General features: G+C 39.2%; 1 protein-coding gene across 1 annotated transcript in view; it reads right to left on the bottom strand.

The window, feature by feature from the left end:
* The window catches only part of CCDC170 (coiled-coil domain containing 170), a 66511-nt gene extending 46961 nt beyond the window's left edge, over positions 1-19550 (bottom strand). The window contains exons 1-4 of the mRNA XM_023532160.1: positions 19413-19550; positions 17847-18103; positions 14032-14176; positions 10934-11119 (exon numbers count right to left, since the gene is read on the bottom strand). Of these exons, the coding sequence (XP_023387928.1) occupies positions 10934-11119; positions 14032-14176; positions 17847-18082 (567 nt within the window). The 5' untranslated portion in view covers positions 18083-18103; positions 19413-19550. The remainder of the gene's footprint in view (positions 1-10933; positions 11120-14031; positions 14177-17846; positions 18104-19412) is intronic.
* Positions 19551-23472: the final 3922 nt, after the last annotated feature.

Raw genomic sequence — 23472 nt, 5'->3', positions numbered from 1 at the left:
TAGACTAGCATTCTCATAGAAACACCATTGCGTAAAGGAGAATGAGGTCTTTCTTTCATTATTCATTAACTGTGTTTCCTCTTTTCTCATAAAGACAAACTAAAACTAATAGAACCTGAAGGAGTAGAAATAAGTGGCCATTTGGTAAGTGGGAGGATTACAAGCAGGGTGAGATAAAGTACTATACCAAGAATAATAATTTTAAAGAATATACTATGTACTATTAGGTTCACAAAATCAACGAAAGTCATAGGGAAGGTTACACGTGCACCTACTTCTAATTACCATAATCTAGAATGGTCCAAAGAAGCATGAAAGGAGCATCTTTAAAATTCATTTAAAAAAAAAAAAAAAAAACAACTTGATAACATCAAGTTCTGAAGTACATGCATTTACATTAAAAAAAAGATAAGCAGTTGGTTAACCAACACAGCTACAGTATTGCAGCCTAGTTAACTGATGAAAATATTTTGTTTTTTATTTTAAAATAGGAAGTTAGGGTCAAAAATAACTAAAAAGAAACAATATCGTTGAATGACAGATTCTAGTCTAAACTGGCCATTAACATTTCAGGCCGCTAGTTAAAATGCAATCATCCTTTTTGCATTAGAACTGGATCTGAAAAGAAATTTATCTCCACCAACAGCTTGGAGACAGGAAAAATGTTACTTAAAATGCTACTTCCTACTTTTTATAAAAAAGAGAATGTCTTACTTTTTTTCCTTTTGGTGATTTTTTTTTTTTTAAATCAAGGGAAGTCTCAGCCATCCATTTGAAATAAGAGTCATGGAGTGGATGGGTAGTTAGAGAAGGCTGCCCTTTTCAGAGATGTAATAACTAAACTAATTATGGAACCTATTTTGTGAAATGCTTTGCTTTTCAAGATCCTAGCGACAGCTTCGTTTCCCCATTCCCTTTCCAAACTAGTCCCTTTTACAGAGAAGCCCCACTACTGTTTCTGATTAAAATATAGCCCTTAAAGTAAAGAGTCAAGGACCCTTTATCACAAATACAATATTTCATCACTTTACAGATTTCTTTTCAGATAGTAATACAATAGCTGCTCAATAACAGTAACCAGTATTGGCGTTGGTGATAATAAATTGGGGCCATATTTTATTTAAAGACGACAATCTTAATGTGTGGTTAGAAAATCGAGATCCTAAATTGGATGGTGTAAGGATGAAAATTAATTCTAATCCCCTCAGAGTTCTAAAACCCTATAGAATATTACATATTAATTTTTATATTGAAAGAAAGCTGCTGCTACAATATAGAGGAGTTTCCATGGCCAATAGAGTGATATTTTTAACCAAGTATTTACAGAAGTTTCTCAAAATACCAAAAAAAAAATATATCAGATGCTTGAGTACTATAGACTCACTATCTGGAGTGAACTAAGCCATTGGCAGCTTACACCACGAGACCAATAAACACAGTAAAAATATTTCAGCTCTGAGGAATTTCTTCCGCTCAATGTGAGACTGCTGTCTCACTGCCTTAGAGACAAGGGCCAAAACAGTTCTCTGCGGAATCCGAAGCACTGACACATATCTAGTAAAGATCAGAAAATTCGTTTTCGATCACAGAATACAGTGGCACATGGCAGCAGGTCAGATTTCTCTTCTGGACGTGTGTCAGCCCGGCGAACTACATGATGTTTCTCGTATGAAATGCAGGATGGGGGAGCCAGTGACAAGGCCTCAGGCACGGCTGCTCCCCTGCGTTCTGATGAAGCACTTCGGAATTCAGAGGCACTGAGCCGATCTGCTGGAAACAGCTGTTCTCGGACTGCAGATGTAATGACCTGTAGAGCTATCAGGAGGAAGTGACTACAATGGAGTCTGTTGCATGGCTACCTCAAGGATATACTGAAGTAATGTGACGTTGGTATCGCTGGCCAGGCCCTTGCTGTCAGACCACGCTGACACCTGGAACAGGAAACTAGTAGCTCCCTCTGAGCAAAATCAGGGCTGACCTCCACAAAGGAAATCACATTTGCAAATGAGGTCAGGCCCTACAGAGAGAGGGACAGGCATCACTTTACTGAAACTGTTTTCGATTAACGAATCTTTAGATTCGGTACCACTAACGCAACAGATGAATAATGGCTCCTTCGAAATCACTTTTAACGAAAGCAATTGTAAATAATCTGATTAAGGCATTCAATTTAAGGTTCCCAATTAAACACATGTCTGCATTAATTCCCAAAGAAACACATTAAGTAATCTAACCATTCAGAGGTTTGTGTTTTTAAAACAGTTGATTCCTATTATAATAGTGCTATTATAGAGACTTGGATATGCATGAAATCAAATTGCCTCTCAAAAATACAATGACTAATTATTGTCAGGGTGGAGAACCTCTGGCTTGAACTTAATTCATCAAACCTTAGACAGATTTTGTGAAATTAAAAACCAGTGGTTACTTCTACCTTGCAAGTTAAGAAAAACAAGTAAACTCAGAAATTCCCCCCAAATAGGCATTCTCATACATTGCTGGCAGAAGTGTGAATAGGTACAACAGGTATCTATTCATACCAAAAATATGTAACAAAATTTAATATGCACATATCCTGTAGCTTTGCAATGCCAGTCCTAAAAAAAAAAAAAAAAAGTAGGATAGATTACTAAATACGGAAAATGACATATATGCAAAGTTATTCAATTATTGTATAGCAAAAGATTAGGTATTACACAAACAAATAGGAGACATTCATCCCATAGAACATTATGTAGTCTTAAAAAGAACTGAGGAAGCCAATATGATAAATATACTGATAGGAAAGAAGACTCTCCAAGATAGAATTAGTGAAAAAAGTAAGGTGCCTAACCTTGTGTCTAGTACCATTCGTACCCACAAAAAGAGAGAATCTCTCTAGAAATATGCTCAGGCAACTAACTACCAATTCTGACCATGTCTGGAGAAGGGAACTGTAGCCGATGGACGGAAATGGAAGATATGAGAAAACGGTGGCAACTCTGAAAACACCCAGGGAATTTTGGTCCATTTAAAGTTCTGAGTCAATCATCATGTGCGGGCACACGCGTGCGTGTGCATCCACACATACGCACACACACACACACACTTAATTTAGGCTGCATTAGTAGAAGTAAAGTATCTAGAATACAGGAGGTGTTGTCCTACTGTTTCTACTTCCCTTTAACTAAATCAAATCCAAAGTTTGCATTCGGTTCTGAGATTCAAATTTTAATACGGATAAGACCCCCCTAGAACAGTGCTATTCAAAATGTGAATTACACACGTGTGTACCTCCTGCAACTGTTTGTTCCCAGTCTCAACAAGATAATTATAGAAATTAAGGGCAAAAGTTTAGTAATTTCTATAGCAATTTGACATCAATTTTTCTGTTTACTATAACAACTTGTTCAATAATCTTATATAACGGTATGATGCTTATTCATTTCTTAAGTGAAAAGTAAGTAGCTTAGCATCTGCTTTCTGGTAATAGCATGAAACTTTGTGTGGATGGGAGCACTGACATCAATTTTTGAACAAGGTATGGACTGACGTGTAAGCGGCACATGCATGAGCTGCATACCTGTTGTGCAAATAGGAACATGTTACATGTGATACTTTAAGCTTGGTTTGCCAACTATAATCCAAAAGTGAAAAGTGTATAAAATCCAGCCCATTTCTTTAGTCAAAAGAATTTAAACTTTTATCAAAAGATCATTTAAATTTAACTATACCGTTGCATAATAAACTGATAAAACTGTCTCCAGATGGAGAATTGAAGATGGATTTTGAAAACACTTGTTTTCAAAACACTTGAATTTCAAACTGAATTTTTATTATTTTCCAATTTTTATTATTTTCCACTTATTTTGGATACAAGTTACAAATAAATATCTTGACTTGCTGAGATTGCTTTAAAACCTCTTCTAGTGTCAACAAACCTCTGTGAGACTCATTTTCTACTGTAAGTGCTTTAAAAGCAAGACGTAGGAAAAGTTTAATATTCATTAGCCCCTGCAAGTAGCATTATCACTAATGTAACCAAGATGACATAAGTTAACATAAAGTGAGAAGCTAGCTCATTATCACAACAAAACTTTCAATCAAAATGAGGAATAAGACTTTAATAGAGAGAATTTTACTCATAACTTTTTGTTCAGATATGATTGCAGAATGACAAAAAGCTATCAGTATGACAATATTGTCTATATGACTCCTACAAACATACTTTCAAAGAAGAATGCAAACAGTTTAGTTCTTTCATTTTTCCTATGTTTATTCTGATTATTGAAATTTAATTTTACGTCTGTGCCTTCTAATATTTAAAATGGAGATACTTTTTGTGCCTTTTTAAACAATTTCCCTATTCATTTTCATGGTTTTACAAATGTGTTCGTCAGCAATGGATTGGAAATAAAGAAAAATCCTGATCCTTCCCACACTGATTCTTTGAAAAAGGCTGTACTAGAGTACGTTCAGACTTTCGGAAGGAGAATGGCGAAAGTCTTAAAACCATGGTCTGGGAGCAAACGTTAAAAGAACTGTAACATTTATCCTGTGGACGTCTTCAAATAATTGAAAGATGATTTGAAATTCTCATCACTGACAAACTCAAAACAAATTGACAATGAATTTAGCTGCCCATGAGGCCAGTGTGTTCCCCGGCTTCCCGCTCTGCCTTGAATTGGTCAGACTGTGCCTGGAGGACCATGGACAGTTCCCAAGGGGACAACATCAATATGGAATGGCTTCAGCATCACGTGCTAAGATTACTACACTCATAAACAAAAATATTTATGTAATCGTGTTATTTTAAATGCTGTTTTAATTTATTTGAAACGTGTAGACAACCTAAATGCAAAGCATTAAAGACTCAATTATAGTTACAGAACAAAATGTAAATATTACCTAACTTGACAACGTAAATACGATATTACTTTAAGAAATGAGAAGTAGAATGAGGGGTGTATAAAGTAGGGGGCATTAAATTCCTCATATTTCCTGGCAGAAAGTCTAAAGATACTGTCTCAGATTGGTGAAACAGGAACAGAAATGCATTACTTTAAAGTCTTAAGTGTGTTTATCAGAAGTTAAAATAAGAATGTAAGAGTAAGGCTAAAAGTGGAAGGAGAGAGAATTTTAAATTTTACTTTGAAATCTTATAAACAGTTTTAGTTTTTTATAATATGAGCAGATATTACTCCAGTATTTATTTTCATTTTAATTCCTCATCCAGAGGTTAGGACTCTCCCAGCTTCACAGATGATAAGAGAGAAGGTTCAAGTAAGGAACGTTTGAAAGATCTGGGCTGTTTAGCCAGATGAAGAGACTTAGAAATCCACGATAAAGGTTTTCAAATACTTGGAGGAATCGACAAAAGGAATTTCAGTTTATTCTGTGAAGTTTAATTAAGATAGAACCAGGATGAGTGTGTGAATTACAGGGATTCTGCTCCTGACTTGCCACTATAAAGAACTGTCAAGCAATTAGCACTGCTCAGAGGCAGCGGGACTCCTGCAGCAGAGAAGTCACTGGACACTAGTGAGGCAGGGACATTTTAAAGATGATTCTTATTTCACATAGTTAGATGACTTAGATTCTAAAAGGCTTCAAGGTCACCTCCAACGTTATGATTCTAAAATTATAAAGAGATCTTTAGTTTCTTTAATAATTTATCCTTTCTAATAATTTCTCACTTCTGGGAGCTATTTTCATATGCCTGTCCTCTTAATGCCTAGATAAAAGTAAATAACTAGGAAAGAAAAGTGAAAAGAGCATTAATTATATATTGGGCATGTCCTGAGTACTTTATGTCTATTATATCATTCAATCTTAAAAATAATTGCAAGAGATAAATCCTTAAATTATTTTCCTATTTTACAGACAAGAAACTGAGGTTCAAAAAGGTGAAGTCATATGCCTAAGATCACAGGGCCCAATGATTCTGGAGCCTGGATAAAAACCTTAGACCTAGCCTGTTAGTAGTCACTTTGCTCTTTGTGTTTGCTCTTATGTAATGCTATTGCCAGATGACAACCCAAGGAAGCAGAAGAGAATTTCTTTTTGGAGCATGTCTGATTCCAAAACCAGTATTTCTTCCTAGCTTCAGTTCTAGCTATGAGAATTAAAGAGAATTTGAACAATGCAAAGGGAAATTCAGTTTGTAAGTTTAATTTCTGACCCACTGATTTGAACTTCTAAAGTCTGTGAGAACCAGGTGTGTGGCTTGTGTAGGTAAAGTGACTACTTTTCCTAATGTTGGATGATTTCGAGATAACCAAAAGAAAAGGTGCCCATCTTTGATAGTTTTTAAAACATACTTCAGTAGTAACTACTAAGATTTTTAAATAACATGTATTTCCATATGTATAATAAATCACCTGGATTTTTATTTGGGAAATTTTCATAAAGTAACTTGAATAGAATCATTAAGAAAATCAGAAAAGCTGAGTTTGACAGAAACAGCACCCAGCCCTGTGGATACTTCTACCTCTTCAGTACTTCTGAACTTCACTAATAAAGTAAGTTTCCTACCTCAAAAACAGAGCTTTAGAAAGCACTGTGAAGACTCTTTCTGAGTCCATTAACGTGTCGAGAAAAGCACTTGACAGTATTTTTCAGTAATAAATCTTTGAAGTCATAATCCTATGAATGAGCACTTTATTAAAGACCACAAAATTTTTACTGCCCATATTTTTTTTATAATTTTTATTATTTTGGCAGGAACTTCATCCCAAAGTGAATGTGTTTCCAAAATCCGAACAACGCTGCTTTGGTCATTTACAAGTAAAGACACTTATGTAAGAAAAGGAATAAGTTCTTTTTTTTTTTTTTTAATGTGCTCTTACAACACATTTTCATATTCTACTGCTAATCTCCAGTGAAGCTTTTTTATAAACATTAAATTCTTTCTAATTTTCGAGCCTTAACAATTCAATAACTACTATTTACAATTGATTAAAGTCTTATTCATTCTCTGAAGAAGTTTGCATAGCTACTAAATGTTGTTGTTCCACTGACAAATACTTTTTGGCATTAGACTTGTATGAAGAACGTAGCTGTGAATAGACAAGTAAAGGGGATTTTTGGTGAAAGCATAATAGTGTAATGACTAGAGTTCAAATCCCAGCTTTGCTACTGAATAGCTGTGTGAACTTGAGCAAAGTACATAACCTCTTAAAGTGCTTAGTGCAATGCCTGTGCTAATGGTAAGTGCTTGATAAATGCTGACCATACTAACGATTGCTGATAGTATTGATGTAAAAAGTCTGAGAGACTTAAACTTCACTCTGAAAGTTTACTAGTAGGTAAAATATTGAAAGTGTAATTTTGAAATCATTTTTTATATATATTGTAGGACAAAGCAAAGGAGTAAATATCAGGGTCTAAAAGATACAAAATAACAAGATATTAAGAAAACTCTAGAATAATACTTTCAATTTAAAAATACCACTATAAATGTATTATTAAAAACTTATTTCTAGCTCTGGCCACCAAAAGCAATGACACCCCAATAGCAATAGCACACCTAAAGCCTGAATCTTGGTTTCTAAGCACCATGCAGCAGTAAAAGGAACCAAAGCTCCTTAGTGAATAGGCTGATATTAGCTCTGTGTTCTGAAAATTGTAAGTGAACCTAAGATAGTGTCTTCTGTCAGAAAGCAAGGAAGGAGTGAAAAACTAAAGGAGTCAGGTTAAAAGTCACAGAGACCATGTTGGTGGGGTGAAGGCCAAATTTGATGGATTTGGAACACCAAAATAAAAATAGTTGATTTTAACACAGTAAATAAACTGCATGTGTCCACAGATTGAAAAAGGAAAAAAAAATTTTTAACTTTTCTTTATAGAAGAAATGCCAATTGATAAGTAAAAGGAATGATAAATTTGAATATTTTCACTTTGCCACCTTTGATGTAAGTTAATTGAAGCAAGAATCAATGGATGTTAACATTGCTAGGTAAAATCGATGAGAAACAGAAATAATAGAAATTATCACCTAAAATTATGTATGTAACTGTGGAATTAAAAATTGTACCTTTACACTAAAGTGGTGGGACATCAAACTTAGTATCAGCGGCAACAGAACAACCTAACTTTATCTGCCTCTAATGTGATACAATATGAAGTATACAACTTTACCTTTGAAATATTCTTGCCCAAAATGTTTAACCTGAATCCAATCCAGTCTCTAGATACAACTTTAAGTGTATACGGAATAGAGAAACATGTTAAACAACATCACAAAGAAACAATTGGACCGCTGGTCTGGACTCTCCAAAAAGTCCATGCTGTTTTAAAAAAAAAAAAAAAAAAAGGCTAAATATATTCAACAAAGGCAATGAATGAACTTTGACTGGATCCCAATTTGGGGAAGAAAACAGCTATAAATGACACACTGTAACAAGTGGTAAAATTTGAACGTGGAATGACATTAGATGATAATTGGTTATTTATTGCTATAACAAATTGTCCCAAACTTAGTGGCATAACAGAATATCTACCATCTCACAGTTCCTATGGATCAGGAATCTGGGCATGACTGAGCTGGGTGTTTCTGACTCAAGGTTTCTCGCAATGTTAAATTCAAGCTGTTGACCAGGGCTAAATCATCTCAAGACTCAACCTGGAGGAGGACTCCCCTCCAAGCTCACTCCCATGGTAGCTGAGGCCTCAGTTCATGGCCACCTGGGCCTTACCTTGGGCTGCCTCAGGGGCCTCACCACATGGAGGGTGGCTTCCCTCGAGAGCAATGACTCACAAGAGATCAAAAGAGTGCATGCAAAAGAGAAGTCGCAGCCTTTTTATAACCCAGTCTCAGAACAACATCCCATCACTTCGGACATATTCTATTCACTGGAAGTGAGTCACTGAGTTTAGCCCACACACAAGGGGAGGAGAATTAAACACCATCTCTCAAGGGGAGGAGTACAAAAAAATTTGTGGGCTTAGCCACCACCACAGATGATATCGTGGCATTATTGTTAACTCTGAGATGTGATAATGGCATTGTGTTTATGTAGGGTAATGTCCTTACTCTTAGGATACCTATGCTGAAATAGCCAGATACAATACATCTACCATCTGCAACCTATGGTTCTCCAAATACCACATGTGTTTGTGTGTGTGTGTGTAAAGTAATAAAATAAATATATCAAAATGCTAACAACTGTTGCCTCCTGGTGGATGGGTGTTCATTGCGTGCCTTCATACTTTCTATATATTTGAATTTTTCATAAGAAAACATTGGAGAAAATTAATTGAGGATTGCTGTGGACTGAACTGTGTCTCCTTGAAGTTCATATGTTGAAACCCTAATGGCCAGTGCAACAGCATTTGGAAATGAGCCCTTTGAGAGGTAATGAGGTTTAGATGAGGTCACGAGGGTGGTGTCCTCATTTGAAGATTGGTGCCCCTGTAAGAAGAGAAACCAGAGAGCTTTCTCACTCTCTCTGCCCTGTGACAGCACAGCATGAAGACAGTCATCTGCCATCCAGGAAGGCAGCTCTCACCAGAAACTTTGATCTTGCTCATCCAGCCTCTACAACTGTGAGAAATAAACGTCCACTGTTTAAGCCACCCAATCTATGAAATTTCGTTTTGGCAGCCTGAGCTGACTAAGACAAGGGTGTTGAAATGATTGAAGTTACTATCAAGTAACACTAATAAAACTTTTGCTCTTTCCACAAAGCTAATGCATCGGGAGAAGAAATCCAGTTGGTAAGAAGGGTCCTTTGGTGCAGGAATTGGGAGGGAAATGGAGACCGTTGCCCTTACTGTGGCTCATTTTCACACTCCAGCTTCCCATCTCCCCTCGGCTTGGCTGTGATGTCGCTGTCCACATGGAAGGCCCAAAAACGGTTCCCACGAAGATGGCTCCTTCACCTGCAACCCACCAAGCCTGAACCCTCTTCAGCCTGTGGGACACGCTGGACCTTTGCCTCTCGTGGGGCCTCTCTTTTTTGGCATTAGTCATTACCTAATATAAAATTCCGTCTCCTTTAGCATTTAATTGTCTCCTCTGTATCTTAGTAGCTGATGGCACTACCTCGCTTTTGCTTTTTTGGAAATTGATCATTCTTCTTTGCCACGCAATTTTAAAAAATATAATTAAAAGATTATAGAATGTTAAAAAATATATACGGTATTAGTTCTCATGCTGAAACAGGTTCCAGCTAATTAGGAAAGATCAAACAACTCACCGTATAAAAGCATTTAGAATTAAGAGTCCTTTTCCTTTGACACTGTCTCTCCAATTATAATATCCATATCCTTTGACCCAGCAAGTCTACTTCTAGGATTTTGTCTTACTGATATATTCTCATACATGAGGTATGATCGATAATTGATAGCACCTCTGTTTATAAGAATGTGTAGCATATTACCACTTTTTAAAAAAAAAGGAAAAGAAAAATACAGCATGTGGAGTATGTTGCCATTTGTGTTAAAAATAAATAAAAATGAGTATATGCATATAGGTATATGCAATATTTCTAGAAAAGTGTATAAGAAATTGTTAACAGAGGTTCCCTCTGAAAACAACTGGGTGGCTGGAGGAAGTGGGTAAAGGGCAGACTTTTCATCATATATCCTTGTATCCACTTAGAATTTTGTACCTTGTGGATGCATTACCTATTTGTTCAAAAAAAATAAATTTAAAAAAATTTAAAGACCTTATAGCTTAACTAAAGACAGACACATCCTCCGTAAACTCTACTTTTAAAGGCTGCGTTTGTTGTTTTGTTTTTGTTTTTGTTTCGTTTTGTTTCTAATTTTCTAACTACATATCAAACAGCCTATGCAGGTCACTGAGTCCCACGCCGCCCCCGGCCCTCCTGCCGTGGGCAGCCATGCGATATTGTGGTCAGTAAAGCTGGTGTGCTCACCCACATCTTCTTTCCAATTTCCACTTCGTAAACATGATCATGGATGCGCACGCACACTTCACGTACTGTACCTGGTGCAGCTTGTCTTTCTCTTCAGTGCAGGAGGCGGCTTTTTTCTGCTCCCTGTTTACTTCTGAAACCAGCCTCATGATCGTTTCTCTGCTAGCTTTTGCCTCCATCTCATGGACAGTTACAGTCTCTTCAAAGGTAACAATTTGTCCTTTCATGAATGCGTTTTCCTCGCACAGCTCCCTAAGCTGAAGAGAAGGCAGTTACAGCTGTCCTATGAAAATTAATAATTTCACACCGCTTTCTCTAAGCGACTCTGACTTATATCCCCCATGAGTGCATTATCATAAAAACAGGGACAGAGTTATCCCCACAACCATACAAAAGATCACATATTCAAAGGCTGCCCGGAAACTCTGCTGTTATGTGCCGACCTGGTGATCAAATTAAAATTAATCAAAAGGTAGCTACAAGGGAACAATGATGAGAGTTCAGCCAAAAGCTTCCGCATAGAACAAGCACCCTGAATGCTAAATAATCAAAGAAATGTGATGCTCTATAGACGTTACAGCAGGCGAGGGAGCCAGGGAGTTCTGTCCGGCCCACGTCTACTGGCACCAACTGCATGCAAAGCCCTGCCTGGCACAGGAGGGGAATACGGAGAAGAAAGCAGGACTCTCTTTTTTTAAAAAAGAAAATCCTTCTCATTAATATAAGCATAGAAAAATCCTTAATAACGTGCTCAAACAGTGGTGATCGTCGGGATTAGCGGGGCTTTTCAGCCTCTACATTGTGCATTTGTTAACTGGGCGAATTAATAAGATTTGCAAGATTTACAAAGAGGGAAAATAGAACCAGACAGGCTCCTTGGCCCCCGAGGAACCGGCCACGCAGACAGCTGGCTCTACATGGCATGAAGGCCTCCAGGGAGACGTGAACCTCCACATGGTGGGTTGCTGTCTGTGTTAGGGCTCCGGGGAAGGGACGCACCCCTTAGCCTTGGTGATTTGCCAACGTGGTGCCCTCACCTGAGCCGGGGCTGTTCCCTCTCTCGAACACTTTTCCTCATATTTGCATGCTCACTCCCTAACAGCCTTTAAAAGTGGCCACCTCAGAGGCGCAGTCCTTGGCCCGTCTCCCTGAACCAGCATCCCTTGCCTCTAACCTGCTTCACGCACTGTCTCCGCACCCACACCTGTTTTCCATCGTTGCACCTTTTACTACGTGGGATAACACTGGATGTGGATGTCTTCCTTCATCATCTTAACCCCACAATACTGAAAGCTCTAGGGCGGCCCAGACTGAGTCGTCTCATTCACTGTTACGTCCCCAGCGCCCCGAACTGCAGCTAGTACACAGGAGTCACTAGCTAAATATCGGGGAAATGGGTGAAGGAATGGTAAATAAGTTCTGGGGAGCACCTCCTTTTCCACCGTGGTTCCTGGAGCTGTGTGCGCCCGCGTGCTTACGAAGGCTGTAAAAGTGAGGGAACTGCTTTGAAGTTAAAGGAGGGGTTTTGCTCCACTTTTGGGGGGGGGGCGCCTATCTAATGACTTGACCCAGACAGCAGCCTTCTTGCTCTGGGCCAGTGATTATTTTTTTTAAGTCAGGCCCCTGCTGAGGTGATTGGGATGATAAAGTTTTAGGGTCCTCGTGCCTGTTTTCAAACGTAAGTTTTACTATTATTCAGGTATGGTGAGGCCAACAGATCAGGAGACGGTTGCCACTGAAAAGATAGTTTGCTACTCGCAGCTCCTGAACGGTGGGGCCGTGACTTTCGGGGCCACATGCAGAAGCACTAGGGACCCAGAGGGAAGCCAGGGGAAAACCCGGCATCCCCGGGAAGAAATGTGCAGGGCAGGAGAAGCAGGCTCGGGGTGGGCTGGCTTGCATTATTTCAGCAGGCTCTGGAGTGCAGAGCCTGTCCCTGGTACCTGGACCTGGAGCAAGTAGGGCAGGGGACAGTGGCCCACAGTATGAGAGCCTGATAGAAGAGGTTGGGGTGTGGGCTCTGGATTAGTTGGTTTGCATATGAAAGCCATGCTCCCAGGTGCGTCATTTACTGGGACTTGGCAAGCCTGGAAGGGCACTCTCTCCTGGGTCAGCCAGGTCCCAGATGTCAAAGCACCAGAAATACAGAAAATCAAAAGCTATGATTAATACGGTGACGGCACCCAGACTGGCCTCGGAGATTGTTTCTGATGTGGGAAAGTTTGCTGTGAAAGAAGGAGCTTTTGAATTCTCTTTTCTTTTCCCACCACTCGGCTTTAAAGCTTACCCCACAATTACACCTCAGGGTGGACACTGACAGCCAAGCACCCCCGGCACAGGTGAGCAACAGGGAGGAGGAGAAGATGCGTCCAGCACGCTTGAGAGTCCCAGGCAGACTCTAGGCCTGAGCAACCGAATCCCATCAGTGAAGTAGGACATTTCCCGAGGTAAAATGGAATCATTTTGCAGCTTTCAGAGAACACCCATGGGAAACTGACTCATAAACAACTGAGAGACGGCCTTTAAAAATGGCTGCCTGGGGCTCTGTCAGGGAGCAAGGATATGATAGGTTTATTATAAATGAGTCAAGATGTGGTGGGCACTCCCATACCCCCAGGTGCCCTCATGAATCAAGTGAATTTTAATTAATTTCCATCTTAATGGCAACCTACCATTAAAGCAGGATTTTTATTTTTTAGCTTTAATGTAAAATTAAGAAGTACTTTAGAACTAATCTTAATCTTATACTCAATAAGTATCCCCAAAATAAAACATAGCTATTTTGGGTTTGGGGTGGGTGTGTGTGTGTGTGTGTGTGTGTGTGTGTGTGTGTGTGTGTGTTCCTGTCTGTAACTAACAACAACAACTTCCTAAAACGCATCATTAAAATAAATAATTAATTATATTTGACAACCTAAATATATGTTAGACAAAACAATTAATCCCTTCTGGAGAATAATTAATCCCAAATAATACTAGAAAGGGTCTTGGAATTGAGACTCAGAGAGGTGACATAATTTGTCCCACGTCACACGCACTCAATTAATACTACGCTTGAGCCATGTCTCATTCTCCTGCCACCCCCAGACTAGGTCACAGCACTTCCTTTCATGTCACATGTCAAAAATACCCCCCAAATTTATAGCCTTTTTAACCTGCATACAGACACCTTTAGAATTAAATCTTCATCTGATGCCGTTTCATTCTTCTTGTCTGGATCTAAGCAGTCACGAAGTCGAGCTAGAAATGCCTCGTGTTCCCTGTGGTTCTTTGAGACGCGATTCTCATTCTCCTCATGTTCCTGTAAACACCTTCTATCAGGGAAATAACAAATAAGTCAAGTTTTAGCACCCTAGAAGATACCATTTATCAAACCAAGTTCAGAACGTAACATGCTCTCTATGATTAATAACCGATCATCACTTTCGACACAATACAGTTTCCCAGACACAGGGCACATCATTGTCACGCAAGTCCCATAAAGGAAGCAGAGAAGTAGCAGCAATTCCGGGGCATCTGCGCTTTGCAAAAATGGATGGAAATCACATGGCATCTTAGATCTAGTAACAGGAAGAGAGACAGATTCTGTCTCCTGTCCCCAACCTCCTACAATCTGCAGAAGTGGCAGGTAGGCCTCTAGATAACATGTGCACCCATCCGGTCACGGGTCTCTGTTGCGGCTTCGTGGGGAAGGAGAATGCTGCTCCGTTGGTTCTAGGGGACCAAGCTTACTTTATTCTCAAACAGCATACAATGACCTATAAGGGTCAGGGCATTCCCCAGTTGATGGCCAAGCAAAACTATAATAAAAAAATACATCAGAGGCACCTCTGCTCATCACCAGCAAAGATCATTATTCTCACGCCCCCAAAGTTTTTAAAGAGTATTGGAAGGAGCCAGTCAAGGAGAATCAGTCGATTTACGCCCTGCTACAAATTCTTGATTTCAAATCTCAGATAGGTTTGCTGAAATAGCACAGTCTATTCTAATGCTTTAACTATTAGAGAGTAACAGATCATCAAAAAAACGGACATATTTTAAAGGCAAATTAGAATCATTTCAGTAATTTGGTATCATTTTTCAGTGCTCTAGATAATGCACATGATTATTGCTTTCCCCTTTTACCACGTTGGCTGTTTACTGCATATCCTTTCACTCTATTCAAAAATTAACAAAGTGTGTTATTGCATATGCTCAAAAGCATATCATATTTCTACACAGAAAAACGTATAACAATAAAAGACCAACGTCAGTATATCTCTAGATTCTTATCTTCAGCATACGAAAGGTAATATTTATTCAGTCTCTCTGATTGACGAAAGGCACAATTAATGCTATGGCTCTGACTGATTGATGTATGAGATTCTGTACATTAACTCCAAGATTTCCATTCTACTTCTCCATTCCAAGGATTTCGAAACTACTTCCACTTCTATTCGCATTTCACTCTGACCCAACAAAGTTCCAGGAAGCTATCCCAAAAACATAATCCCATAAATGTGAAAATATGAATGCGTGTGGATATTCATTGCATCTTGGTGTATAATAAGTTTTTGAGTGGAACTAACCCTAAGCACCTACAAGAAATAGCAAATAAAGTTGGTTATATAAATTATGATATTTCCAGCAATGGAATATCATGGGCCATTAAAAATGATATAATGACTTTCTAAAATATCTACAACATGTTCAGTAAAAATTGTTCATGATATGATGTAATTTATGTGCAACTATCTGAACATCTGTTCAATAAAATGTTAACTATAGCTTTTCTGGAATCATAAGATTTTGAGTAATTTTAATTTCTTTTTGGCACTTTTCTATATTTTAAAAAACTCTTTTCCAATGAGTATATATCATTTTTATTACTCATTTAATAAATATTTCTTGGGTACTTACTATGCATCAGGAGCTATCAAAGGTGCTAAAGATACAGAAATAAAAAAAAAAACGGATAAAGATCCTTGCCCTCAGGTAGCTTATGTTCTGGTTGGGAAGATGAACAATAACTAAAATATTAAAATGTGTAGAAGGTATACTATGTTATAAAAGGGCTGGAGAGAAAAAATGAAGCAGGAAAGAGGATAAGAAATATTGGGTGGAGGGAACAGGGTTACATTTTAGATGCAGTATTCACGGACGTTCTCACTGAGAAGGCGACTTTTGAGTGAAGACCTAAAGGAAGCAGAGGGGCAGTCATGCAGTATCTGGGGGAAAGAGTTTTCCGAAAAAGGGGATTAGCAAGTGCCGAAGTCCTGAGCTAGGATCGTACCTGGTAATGTTTGAGAGGCAGCAAAGAAGCCAGAGAGCTGGAATGGAAAGAATAAGGGAGGGAAAGGAAGAAAAACTAGGTCAGGATGGGCCTTTTAAGCCATAGAAAACACTCGTCTTTAGCCCGAGTGAGAAGAGAAGTCACTGGAGGGCTCTGAGAAGAGGACGGATAGCATCTAATTTGTGTTTCAGCAGGATCAGGTTAGCCGAGGCAGGAAAACCACCGAGGAGGCTACTGTAACAATCCAGGTAAGAAGAGACGGTTGCTTGAACCAGGTTAGTGGCAACGGGAAGTAGGTTTATTTTGAAGGTAGAAATAAATGATGGAGCTTATCGAAGGCTCAGACATGGAGTGTGAAAAAGAAAGGGAACCAAGGATAATCCAAGATTTTTGACCTGATCGACCAGAAGAATGGAATTTAATGAGATGAGGAAACGTGCAGGTTGATTTCATGGACACACCAGCAGTGCGGTGTTGGACATGGGAAGCCTGAGATGCCTATTGGACATACACACAGAGATGCTCAGTAGGTAGTAAGATATGGGGGTCTTGAGTTCCGGGAAGGGATCCAGGCTAGATCCAGAAATGTAGGAGTCACTAGCATTTAGATCTTTCTCAAAGTCATGAAGATGAGATTCCCAAGAGAGGGACTTTAGACAGAACTGAAAAAGAGATTCCTGGACTGAGTCATGGGGCACTCCAATATTTGGACGTCAAGGAGATGAGGAGCAATAAGCAAAAGAGACCACGACAGAGCAGCTGGGAAGGTAAGGTAGAGAGCAGGTATGTGCAGCAGCCCGAAACCCAAAAGAAAGCATTTTGGGGAGAAACCCGTTGTGACTACTATACTGATAGACAGGTCAAGTAAGATGCAGACTCCATCATTTCATTTGCAATGTGCGGTCACTGGTCCCCTTAGTGAGGGGGTCCAGTGGAGAAGATCCAAGAGAGAAGGAGAGGGGAGATCAATTGGAGCAGTGAGTGTGCACAAACGTCTTAAGTAGTTTTACCGTAAGTGAAAGGGGAGAAGGAGCACAGAGCTGGAAGTGTTGGATTTTTTTTTCCGAGATGGAATAAGTAAAGTTCCAAGTATTTTATTAGTAAAGTTATTTAAGTTATTACACGTAGAATTTTAAAAGTACATTTTAGGAACAACCAGTTCTCAATTTTGTCTCAATAATCACTTTTTGCCAGAGCTAGGTGTAGAAAACCTAGGTTTCATGAGTTCTCTGCATAAACTGTCAATAAAACCAAATGAGGAGTGTTTGAGGTGGTCTGGGGCAGTCTGGGGCGGTCTGGGGCGGTCTGGGGTGGTCTGGGGTGGTCTGGGCTTCCGGGGTATCTCTATGACTAGCTTCTGCATTAATGCCTCCTTCCGTGCCCTCCTATACCGACTCCATCTCTGGTTAAACCTCTATTTAGAGCAAATCTTCTAAATTGTACAGATAAGCATTTGCAGCCCTAATCAAAAGGATATAAACATGCTTAGGACAATGCTGTTTGTTAGGACTCTTGGTGACATTTAGAAATGAACTTGGGAAATTTTTTCAAGGCTCCAAAGATATTCAAGGCCAGTATTTCTTTTATTTTTCAGATTGAGTTTCAAGGCCAAATAATGTAAAATGCCAGAACATTCAAAGGCATCATCTCCTGCTATCAGAAGCTAGGATTTCAACACTAACTCGACTAAGAAACATATCAAATCCCCGTACTGTAATTTCTCGTCTAGTTCTACAACTTTCTTCTTTAACTCCTGGTTCTCCTTGATTGCAGTGTGAGCTGTGATTTCTGTTCTAATTTTAGAAGAGGATAATGCTGCTGCTTCTTCTTCCAGCTCCTGAACTCTGTCTCTCAGAGAGGTGAGGAGAGATGATTTTCTGGCATTGTCCTCTTTGCAATGCTCCATTTCAGCTTTCAATTCGTGACAGGAAACTTCTTTAGAAAGCATTTTGGATCGGAGGTCTCGAAGCTAACATGGAAAAGAAATGAAAAGACAAAAAAGACTTTCCATGGTGTAAGTTTAAGACACCCAACACTGTCATTTAAAATTTCACTCTTTTATTCATGACCTAATCCACTTTTCCTTTCTTTTTGCCATCTTTGTATCTGTATTACCAGATGGGAAATTATGCCTAAATAATGGACTTCATGTTCTGGTTTATTTTTTTTCAAAATCGATTGAGCAACATCGTGTGGTAATTTAGTCTCACTCAAGAGACGTTTGCAGTGTATTTTGCAAAAGGCTACAAAATATTTTGCAATGGTAACCCATTTTCTAAATCCGTATTGCTGCTACTGCTCCTAAAATGAAACAAGGAACCTACAAGCTAAACTTTATGAAATTTCATAGCCACAACTGTTTCCAAAGTAAATACAGACTATTTGATATATCGCTATATTTCTCCCACTTGTCTTCTGGACCCTTATTGTGGGTAATAAAATATTCAGATTTCTGGGAAAAACATGGGAGAAGAAAATAATTATAGGATTTATACAAAGGAAATATTTTCACTTGTATTAATTCTGTGGCATCAAAATGCTAAACAATATATGTGCCCTATTAAGATGTCAGGTCCACGCTATAAGATAACTTGATGAATGCGTACTTCTTGGGAACTCTGAGTTTGCATCATACATTCATTCTCGCTCTTACACATACACACACACACACACACTCGCACATTATCAATCCATCTTTCAGTGGAGTCTTGGCAGCCCAGTGAGATCACTGGTTATCTCACAGATGCTATACTCCTGGGGGCCACCATGCTATGAGCAGAACGGGTCTAGAGAGACTCTTTCAGAAATTCCACAATAGACCTGACCCAGTCCTGATCCAATCGTCTTCCCAGAATTTCCCCCCAGCCAATCAGAACCACTACAAGAAAGGGATTTAGAATTCCATCCTAAGAGCTCCAGATTGCAAGCAATGCAAATTAAAGGAACATACTTCGAGAGTTGCTAAAAGTTCTCAAAAGCCCACGCAGCTTCATCCCAAAGTCCTCAGGTGCCCCCAGCTCTCCCCAGACTGTGGAGCTTCTCTGAGATCTAGAATCCAGCCCACGTCACCTTACTCTGCAGCATGGTAAGTGCATAAACTTTCAGGCATTCTCTACAACTAAGAGGTAGGCACACAATAAGAGAATCAGTATAAACTTTGCCAAAAGGTTTAAACCTATGTCCTCCCGTCCTATTTGTAATCACCTTTGTGTTCTTCTTTACTCTACAAGAAGCTAAAAGGTCTTTCATTTCTGAGTTATGAAGATACAAAATCTTACCTCAGACTGAGCACATTCAAATTTGACCAGAGTTGCTGCAAGTTCACTTCGGGCGTTTTCAGCCACATTCCGATAGTGGTTTAATTGCTCCCGAGTGACTGGGGCTTCCAAAAGATGATCGTAAATTTCCTGATAGGGTTCCTCAAAAGACAAAATATAAAGAAGAGTGAAAACAATCTTTTCTGTGCAGCTGTGCAGAGCAAGATTAAACACAGAAGCGTCCTCTGTAGTCCAAATGTGTCGAAAACGCTGCCCAGAGAAGTGTTTTGTTCAGATCATTTCGTTCTCGTTCTCAAAATTCTAAGGGAGGCAGGAGGCGGCCCAGGAATGAATAATGTACTCCTCCGGAATGGCATTTAAGAATTTGCCTTTGTCAGTTTAGAGACATCTCTTCCGCCAGACTCGAATGCTATTTGACCTCTGACCAGAACCTACAGCCCACAAAGAGTAGTCGGTAGGCAGTTTTCGTTCTTCTGTTTCCAGACTACAAAGATCAGCTTCATTTCGTTTGCTTATCAAAGAGATCGTCTGAGTTAAATGTAAAAGGCTGTGTCTTTCATAATTATTCACTGTGCCATTTATCCTCAATCTCATAGCCTATCTCGAGGTCACGAAGGTGACCCAAACGAATGCCTAAGACCAGAGATAGTGTCGTGGTACCCGAGGAGTCCTTGCCCCCATCTAAAAGGGAACAGCCCTCAACTTCACTGATGGCTGCCGATGCAGAAATATGGGTCCCAGCATAGCCCAACTATTCTGATTTTTTTTAAGACAAGTCATATATCCGGACTTTTTTTTTTTTTTCCGGATTTTTTTGAAATAAAAATTCCCAGTTTTTGCAGGTTGGCAACTAATTTCAATGTTTAAAAAAGAAACACCGTATGACCCAAATAAACACATCTGCAGAGCAGATTTGATGGGTTTGGCCTGCGGATCTCCATCTGCAATCTCTGGTTCTCTTCTGTCCCATAATGGCTTGCTTCCTTCAAGAATTATTCCTGAGCTTAAACAGATACCTGTACCTACCTGTGTGGAGTTCCCAGGGCCTGTGGTCTTTGCGAAATACATATAAGAAAGCCATTCAGTTTTGAAGGAATATGAAAGAGGTCACATACAGGAGGGTTTCCTGGAATTATCTAAGTGGCCTCAGGGGACATACCAGTAAAACCTGTTTATGACTGCCCAGCTGCTCGACTGCCAAAGACTACTGTTTGGAAATACCTATGAGTGCAAAAGTCATTCTAAAGCCCTTAACTTTATAACACGCGTTGTCATGACTGGTGTGTTTCAATCCACAAAATGCCAAACAAAACCTTCGGTGCACTTAGTAACAGCCAGTGTTTGCCAATCACAACACATTCAATAAGATGGTAAGTATGTACTCCTGCGGAGAAAGCATAAGACCTTTAACTGCGCCTAATAAGAGAACCACATCCTGTTCGGCCTCGCTTAGTCTTCAGAAAGAACTTCTCCACCCTAACTACCACAGCAATATTTTCTAAAATCTGCCATGTGAGGACCTAGGTTCAGAGGTTGGAACTAGAGTATGTTTGGCACAGCCTTTTATAAAATTCATTAGAAAAACAAATTCTTCAATAGCTATGATTACTTCTTCCAATAACTAACATTTTTTAGGCAATGATACAGTCATACTATAATTTTTACATCTCCCTCTTATGAAAATACATTGTGTCCATGGGACATAATATTAAGAGCCACACAAGGCAGTTTAGATACACCCCTTTATTTTAGGTTACAATCCAATACAGAACACTACCAGAGGCATCAACATCTTCAAATGTTCATAGAGGAAAGAAACTACACATTCAGACATCATTGCCTCTGACACTGGAGTAGGGCCTACATTAGGAAGACTTTTGATTATTGAATTAGAAGACCATTGTCACAAAAAGGAAAAGAAAAAGAAAAAAAAAAAAAAAGACCGTCGCTAGGTTTAATCACCCCGCAAAGTCCAGCAGACTGGAGATTATCAACAAATATTTACTGAAAGCCTACTCTGAGTCAGGCACTGAGCTTATGGTCTAATAAAAAAAAAAAAAAAAGACATTCATCAAACCACCGCACTAATGATCACATAATTGCAAACTGAAATAAATGCAAGGAAGGAAAGAAAGAAGTAGATAACAAAGGAAAGTGATTTAAGATCGGGGAAGCGAGGAGGAAAGCTTTCCCCAAAGAAGTGATGAGGAGATAGAAATTAAAAGGGCAAGAGGTCTTGAAACAGGAGCAAAACACACTATTCAAAGAGCAAAAAGCCCAAGCAAGGGCCCTGTGGCAGGAGCATCCCTTGTATGAACAAGGACCCGAGAAGGCTGTGAGGCTGAGGGGCAAGAGAGGGTGAAAAGCAGCTGGCAAGGTGGCTCTGAGCCCGTTCCTATATCTTAGTACCTGGTAGGGCTTCTTTTGAAAATATTCTTGGCTATTCTTACTTGTGCGTTTTACCATATGAAATTTAGAATTGGCTTATCAAATTCCAAAAAAAAAATCCTGTCGGTATTTTTATTGGGATCGTATTAATCTTATAAATAAACTTAGGGAGAATTGACATCTTTTAATGTTGAGTCTTCCAACTAAAATCATTTTATTCATTTATTTTTTCCCATTTGTTCCAGAATTATACGTCTCTCAGTAGCTGTGATTGTTAATTGTATGTATCTACTTGACTGGGCCCAGGGTGTCCAGATATTCGATTAAACATTATTCTGGGTGTGTCTGTGAAGGTGTTTCTGGATGGAATTCACATGTGACTCCATAGGCTGAGTAAAGCAGATGGCCCTCCCCAGTGTGGGCGGGCCTCGTCCAACCCACGAAGGCCAGGATGGAACAAAAAGGCTGAGTAAGGGAGAATCTGTTCTCTGTCTTGGAGCTGGGACATCAATCTTCTCCTGCCTTCGGAGTCAGAATCAGATTGAAATTTACATCACTCTTTCCGAGTCTCCAGCTTACCAAATGCACTTCTCAACCTCCATTATTGCATAAGCCAATTCCTTATCATAAATCTCTTTCTATATACATATATATACATCTAAATAGATAGATGATAGATAGATAGATAGATAGATAGATAGATAGATAGATAGATAGATAGATAGACAGACAGACAGACAGACAGATAGATGTATATCCTACTGGTTCTGTTCTCTGGAGAATCCTGACTGAATCCCAGAGACAATTCTGTGCTACGTGGAGCTCTGGAATGTTCTACAGAAATCCATTCCTTCAGGATACTCTGAGGTAGCTGGACTGAGGAGAAATGTATAGCATGAGAGGATTACAGAGAGAAAAAAAGGCAATACGAACGCTGAAAGAATACATGAATATATTCATTTATGGCTCAGCTCTTCCTCCTAGCCCTTCTGTTCTATTCCATCGGTCCTTATGGTGTCTTTCATAGCTATATTCTAGATATTCTTCAGTTTGGTTTGGATGTCTTTGTTGACCTGAGTTGTTTAAGAGCTTCATTATTATCGTGGCTCTTTGTTTTGGGGTTTTTTTATGGATTTCTACTTTATTGTAATGTGCTCAGAGAATATCATCTGTAGGGCTGACATTCACTGGTGTACACCAGTTGGCGGACCTCTGTCCATACAGAACTGGGTCCCTTCCAACTGGAAGGTGCCCTCGCTTTACCAGCCATTATGTATTTTCACCACCATCCTTGCTATATTATTTACTGAGGCTTTTGTGAATGTTCAGTTTTATCAATGTCCTTTGGGCACTTAAATAGAAGGTGTATTCTCTGACTTCAGAGCTTGCAGTTTGATATATATCCGTTAGCTCTACCTTATTCATTATTTTAATTAGGCACTTCTGGCTTTGCCTAATTTCTATCCTTCTATTCTATCGTGAATTGAGAGAGGTGAGTTAAAACCTGTTTCTACTGTAATTCTCTATCACCTTGTAGATGACTTTACTACAATTACATTGGCTAATATGATAGATAAGTTTGGCCTTAGTTCTGCTGCCTTATTTTGTCATCCTTATTTTTACTGTTCTTTCAAAATCTTTCATTACAGTATCTATTTGCTTTGTTTCATGC

Source organism: Pteropus vampyrus, unplaced genomic scaffold (genome assembly GCF_000151845.1).
Source record: "Pteropus vampyrus isolate Shadow unplaced genomic scaffold, Pvam_2.0 Scaffold78, whole genome shotgun sequence".
Taxonomy (NCBI): domain Eukaryota; kingdom Metazoa; phylum Chordata; class Mammalia; order Chiroptera; family Pteropodidae; genus Pteropus; species Pteropus vampyrus.
This window is presented reverse-complemented; position numbering and strand designations above follow the sequence as displayed.